Source organism: Poecilia formosa, unplaced genomic scaffold (assembly GCF_000485575.1).
Source record: "Poecilia formosa unplaced genomic scaffold, Poecilia_formosa-5.1.2 Scaffold7, whole genome shotgun sequence".
Taxonomy (NCBI): Eukaryota; Metazoa; Chordata; class Actinopteri; order Cyprinodontiformes; family Poeciliidae; genus Poecilia; species Poecilia formosa.
The window spans coordinates 4,024,791-4,030,708 of NW_006799946.1; the positions used below are offsets into that span (position 1 = coordinate 4,024,791).

At 40.2% G+C, this 5,918-nt stretch overlaps 1 protein-coding gene across 2 annotated transcripts in view; it reads left to right on the plus strand.

Annotated features, from left to right (window-relative positions):
• The first annotated feature begins 1,111 nt into the window (after positions 1 to 1,111).
• etv4 (ETS variant transcription factor 4) overlaps positions 1,112 to 5,918 on the plus strand; it is a 41,957-nt gene continuing 37,150 nt past the window's right edge. The window contains exons 1-4 of one of the 2 annotated variants that reach the window (XM_007572204.2): positions 1,112 to 1,233; positions 1,701 to 1,810; positions 2,326 to 2,416; positions 2,569 to 2,616. In XM_007572204.2, coding sequence (XP_007572266.1) covers positions 1,754 to 1,810; positions 2,326 to 2,416; positions 2,569 to 2,616 — 196 coding nt within the window. In that variant the 5' untranslated portion in view covers positions 1,112 to 1,233; positions 1,701 to 1,753. Of the gene's footprint in view, positions 1,234 to 1,597; positions 1,811 to 2,325; positions 2,417 to 2,568; positions 2,617 to 5,918 lie in introns of those variants that run through there. The other variant, XM_007572195.1, reaches the window with a different exon arrangement.

Below are 5,918 nucleotides of genomic sequence, written 5' to 3' on the forward strand. Positions count from 1 at the left end.
TCTAAAAACTGCCTTACAGGTTATGCTGTTTAAACAAAATCTTACGAAAACAAAGATCCCTTGTTTATTAAATAATATGAAGCCTTCTGGTTTCGGTGTTCACACCAAGACTAAGGGGCCCCAATGCGACCCCTAAGCCTAGAACCTCCTGTAGTCACCCTGTTCCTCTCTGAGTTTTTTATTTTATTTTATTTTTTTATTTATTTGTAAAATAAAGTTCCTGAAACTGCAACAAAATGGTTTGAACAAGCTGGAAATATTTCACTGCCCTTTTTTCATAAAATCTTAGAATGTGCCGTCACTCGTGCCTCAGTGTGGGTCAAAACCCAGGGCACCACCATAGGGCGGGGAAATGTGTTACTGTCAGAATCTAGATTATATGGTTCTGTACAAAAACAACATTCCAGTGATTACTGTTGTACATGCTGCCAGAATAAATCACTTAAAAAACTTTCTCTTGTATTTATTTTGGTTATCTTTGGAGATCGGAGATGTATATGGGGAGCAGGGGGCAGAAGGAGAGGGCTGTCCTGGGCCCCATTCACACAAGAACTGCTCATATGCATTTTAAATGCTGTGGTTTCCTTATGAGGTGAACTTAAGCCACAAAAATGGGAGACTGCATATTCCTGTGCTTCTAGGAGTCAGGTTTAATGTTCTTTTTTTTTAACTACACAAGGGGAGCTTGTTTTTCTTCCAAGGTTCTGATAACATCTTGTCATAACTACAGAGCCATGGAGTTGAAAGCAGGTAAATAAAAGGAGATTCTTTGAGTTTTCCCATGCAAAGGCGAAAAAAAACATATTAAACCTTTCATGCCAGGGCAAGTTTTTATGAATGGACATTTTTCCCCCTTCTCTCTCGCTCCCCTCTTCCTTTTTTGTGAATGAAAAACAACTGGAAAATCCAGTAGAAGAAGCCCACAGTCTGCTCAGAGCTCATTGGCTCCTCGAGTGTCAGCCCCGCCCATCGTTGCTAGGACCCCGACGATCAGCTGTCTGATTGGCTCACATGGGGAACCGAGACTTCATTCAGAAGTCGGTGAATTCAACCGGACAAAAGCGAGAAATTCGAGCCCTACAGAGGAGACCCACCAATCAGAACCGTCCAGTGGAGCCGACCTGGAAGAGCGAGTCTCACCAAAATTAGATCTGCTGCAGAAATAACAGCTCACTCCACACTTTCAAATCAGTTTCACCGAAAGCTGATCAAAATTCAGATGAAGTTTGTGGGGTAGGAGCCTCGACGCGAACGCAACTTTCTGGACTTGGCTGTATCCAAGAACAAACCCGGGGCAGACGTGGCAAGAAAGAAATATTGGGGGGGAAAAAAAAAAAAAAAAACCTGTATGTAGTCGGCAAAATGCAATCATTCCGTGTTTCTCACCATCATAAACGCGATTTGTTATGTAAATAAAAAAATAAAAGTAAAAGTCGCGTTATTTGATGAATGAATGCGGGGAAAAGTGGTTGTTTATTTGCTTGTGAAATCAACGCACACTCACTCACTCACTCACTCTCTCACACACACACACACACACACACGCATGTGCACAAAAGAGATTTGTAAAGAGGGCCGCTGCCCGCTGGGTAATCACTCGCCATCACTTCCCCTCGGCATTTTTTGTGAATGGAGCTCATTATGCATGCAGCCTCCACGCAGCTCCATTCACAAACAGCGCTCCCTCCTCTTCCCTGCAGCCTGCGTGGATCCCTCTCCAACTCAGCGCAAATGACCGCAAACGGTTAAACGGATGGATTATAAGATGGATGGATATTTGGACCAGCAAGTGCCTTACCCTTTAGCAAATGTACGTATGTCTCAACGCTTTTTGTTGCTTTATTCTATACATTTGTATCCCCCCCCCTTCCCTCCCCAGCCTTGTTGTTTCGCTGCTTGCCGCGGCTTTATTCGTGTTCGCGTCGCGTCTGCACGAGTTGCGATAGAAAAAGTGTTTGTCTGCACTGATTGCAACTGCCGGGAAAGGGGGAGACAAAAGCATCCACGAAGTTACGCCTGTGCGCATTTAAAAGTTATTGTCAATTTATTTTGTTGGTTTCGTTTGCTTCAAGTAACTATTTTGGTCAAAATGTCCCCCCCTCACCCCCCCACTGCCCCTAAGTGACACATGCGATATTGTCTTAGGCACGATGAGTTCTTTTAAAATATGCATCACAAAACATATTGCCGCTTTGTGCGCTTTCATGTGATTTCCCGGTCAGATGTGCCCAATTAGTGGACAGTGAAGGACTGCCGTGAACTGTTTTGATACTTCTGTTGTTGAAGTGCTCGGCTGGATTCTGTTAACATCCATTGCTTTTGCAGAAGTCGCAAGGAAATGGGCCCCTAAATAGACTGTTGATGGCAGCAAAAAGGAAATTCATGGACACAGAATTACCCCCTCAGGAATCTGAAGGTAAAGGACACAGAAACAAACAGATTTGGATTTTTGGGGGCTTCCAGGAGCAGAAAACGATGTCAGTGTGTGTGTGAGAGCGTGGAACGTAATTATTTTCTGTTCTATGAGGAATATTCACTCTTGCCTTTTTTTTTTCTGTTTTCACACAGACCTCTTCCAGGATTTAAGCCAACTACAAGAGACTTGGCTCACAGAAGGTGAGATTTCTCAGAACGTTTTTTTTGTTTTGTTTTGTTTTTTTTATCTGTGCTGATTGTGATAATCATGCAAACTGATTGAATGTTCAATACAAAAACTTGAGGATTTGAAGTGTTTCCTAGGCATTGATCTGTCTTGTTGAGAAACTGATATATCCTATTCTGATGTGACACACACACACACACACAGACACACCTACACAGTGCTGGCCGGACGCATACACAAACTAAGAAAGCTTGGCTTCTCACAGGAACCTGGCTTTTTTATTTGGGGCTGTAGGTTATGCAAACTTAGCCTGCTCTTAAATTTGAACATTTACATTTACAAGTTTAAGTATAAATATAAAAGTGTAGGCTAAGTTTATGAAACAAGAAATTAAAAAACAATTAATATACATTTTTGTATTTATGTATCTTCATTCACAACTGACACATAAGTGTCAGTTGTGAATGAAGATACGTTAGCAGTAATAGTTTTGCATTTCTGATCCCCCTATTTGATGAAACACACAATGTTTTCATGTTTAAGAAACACAGAACATGATCACGATATGACTACACCAAAATTCACATTTAATTTTTATTTTTATTTTTTACATTCCTCAAACTAACATGTAAACATTTGACGTATGAAAGATGTGCCACATGTATTGTGCCGACTACACTGCATAATGTTTCACATGTGAAACACAAAGGAACATCTATCAAATCCAGAAAGTTTTCATCCATGCGTTTCATAAGTTAGGACACAATAACATTTACACATGTGAAATATCTGCTCAATTGTTACTACACAAAATATATTTTCCAAATGAATAACATGTTCACATGCTGTTTTTGAAAAGAATTACTAATTTCACATGATGAACTCTTACTCCAATGAAAGTATGGGCGTCAGTCAGTGCAGCGGGGAAGAGGGGGTGAGATGCATAGTGTTAAAGTGCTTTGAGTGGTTGGTATCACTAGAAAAGTGTTATACGTTACAAAGTCCATTAAGTATTTTACATTTATGGGTTTTTTTCATGGGAATTTAACTGGAGGTAAGACTCAGAAGCCCCTTCTGCTTAGCTCTCCATATAGTCTTGGGACAGACTCTGCTCACACACACTCACAAACCACAATCCTTCGTTTTCCCTACCAAAGAAAAAGCAGCCCGAGTGAGCACAGGCAGGACATTATTAGCTTCGAGCACATCCTACTTTGGCCATGTTGGCATGTGGAGTGCGTGCCAAACTGCAGCCAATGCAAACAAACTGCCTGTTTGGCTTGTGTCACTCAAACGCACATAGCAACGAAATGAGGCCCAGTCAGAGACAACTGTCACTGAGCTGACCTAAGAAGAGCGCCGCTGACGTGAGCCGTAATACAGTAATTATGCCGCCTGCGAGGAGGGAAGGGAAAATACCACAAGATGTGGGTCATTTGGAGCATTTGTTGTGGTGATCTGGACCCAAGCAGTGATCCAGCACAGAGAGTGTGGATGTGTGTAAAAGAGGACCACAGTCTGAGGTGTAAATTTTGCTGTGTCTTGTTGCTTTGATGTGCTTTGATGTGGAGATTTAAAGGGTGAATGCCGCTCCAGTTTTGACATTTATATTCAAATGTGAACCACATCAGGTTGAGTCCCGTTTAAAGTTCCTTCTACGTGTTTTTTTTTTTTTTTGTAAGCTGTTGTTGTCTCACTTGCACAGTGATGAATCTGGCTGTTTTACATTCTTGTGCCTATAGGAGATGGATCCTTTGTGCTCACCTCATGTCTTAATTGAAAGCACATGTCTGTGCATTGTGACCCACAGAGTTTCCATTAATATGTTTGGTTTATAAAACCAAACCGGTTTATAACCAAAGATGTAATTCAGTGTATGAATTACATCTTCAGTGTAATTCATACACTGAAGATGAATTACAGACTGGGGGTTATTGTGCGCCTTTGTCAATTTGTACGTCACTTTCTTTATCATGCTTTGCTTTTTTTTCCCACTAGCTCCTTTCCTTCTCATAATGATGTACTAAACTATAATGTACTGATGTTTTAGTATAAACTAAAATCCACTTTATTTTAGTTTTTTCCCCATGTTAGTTCAATAAACTCACATCTCATGCAAAAGTGTGAGTGTCTATTTAGATTAAAATTTTTCCTGGTACACCCAAGTGACCTATTGAATTGCAAATGTCCGGTGATCTTTTGTCTTTTATAACATGAAATGCCTTTTTGGAGTCCTGAAACTCATAAAAATGTGGTGATTGGAGACAGCAAAAATTAATATATTTGAACGGTTACCAGGGTAAAAAAAAGGGGGGGGAGGGAGGAGATGATTAACTATACTACAGTCCCATATATCATTCTTACATGTGTTTTTTTATTCCTCCATTTCCCTTCTGTTGAAAGAACTGCCTTCCTGGAGGCCTCGACATTCCCCAGAAATTCATGAAAAATTATGCAAGCATTGATAATGTGCATGTATTAAGTGCAAAAAAAGTGAATGGTTCCTCTACAGCACCCCCTATAGGTTATACTCCACTGGCCCAGTTTAATGTATAGGCATGGAAGTTAAAATGCATCCATTTCCATCTCTAGCCAGACTAATTGTATATTGAAGAGGCTAGACCACTGCAGGAAAAAAAAGGAATAAAATCCTTGATGATTATGTGTAAACTGTTGCCCCTTAGACCTGTTCAGAACTATGAACAATGGATTTAAATAATATTATTAATCTGTGTTAAATTTAATAAATTGCCTCTTTTTAACTTTCAACAGTCTTTAAATCTTTGCACAGCATTAAGGGTGGATGAAAAAAAATAATGCGTACTGAGGATTGGGATGGGGAGAGAAAAGAAAAAAAGAAGCTCCACAGTGCACCTTAAACTGGAATCCCTTACACCAGATTTACCAAGAAGCTGTAAAAATTGGTACTTGTCTAGAGCTCTCCAAGATCAAACAACAAAAATTATTTTGAGATTTGCCCTAAAACAAAGAAGAAGTTGAGCCATTTTGAATCAAAGCCCTCATTTTGAGGTTCGTCACATGTCTCTTTATGCTTCGGGGGTTTAGAGTTTAGCAAAGTTTCAGTTTTTGAAAGACAATCTGGGCCATAGCTGATGACAGACTTCTTAAGCTCATTCCATGAAACTTTAAACTGCTATTCTCACTGAAAACACTTGACTCTCAAACCTTCCCTGACTGACGTTAGTTAACCTGGTCTGCAATAACACTGCAAGTACATATTCTGATATTATCTAAAACTATGGGTTTTTGGCTGCAGGGTGCGTCTGTAGCAGCGTGGTATGTTTTGTTTTAATGG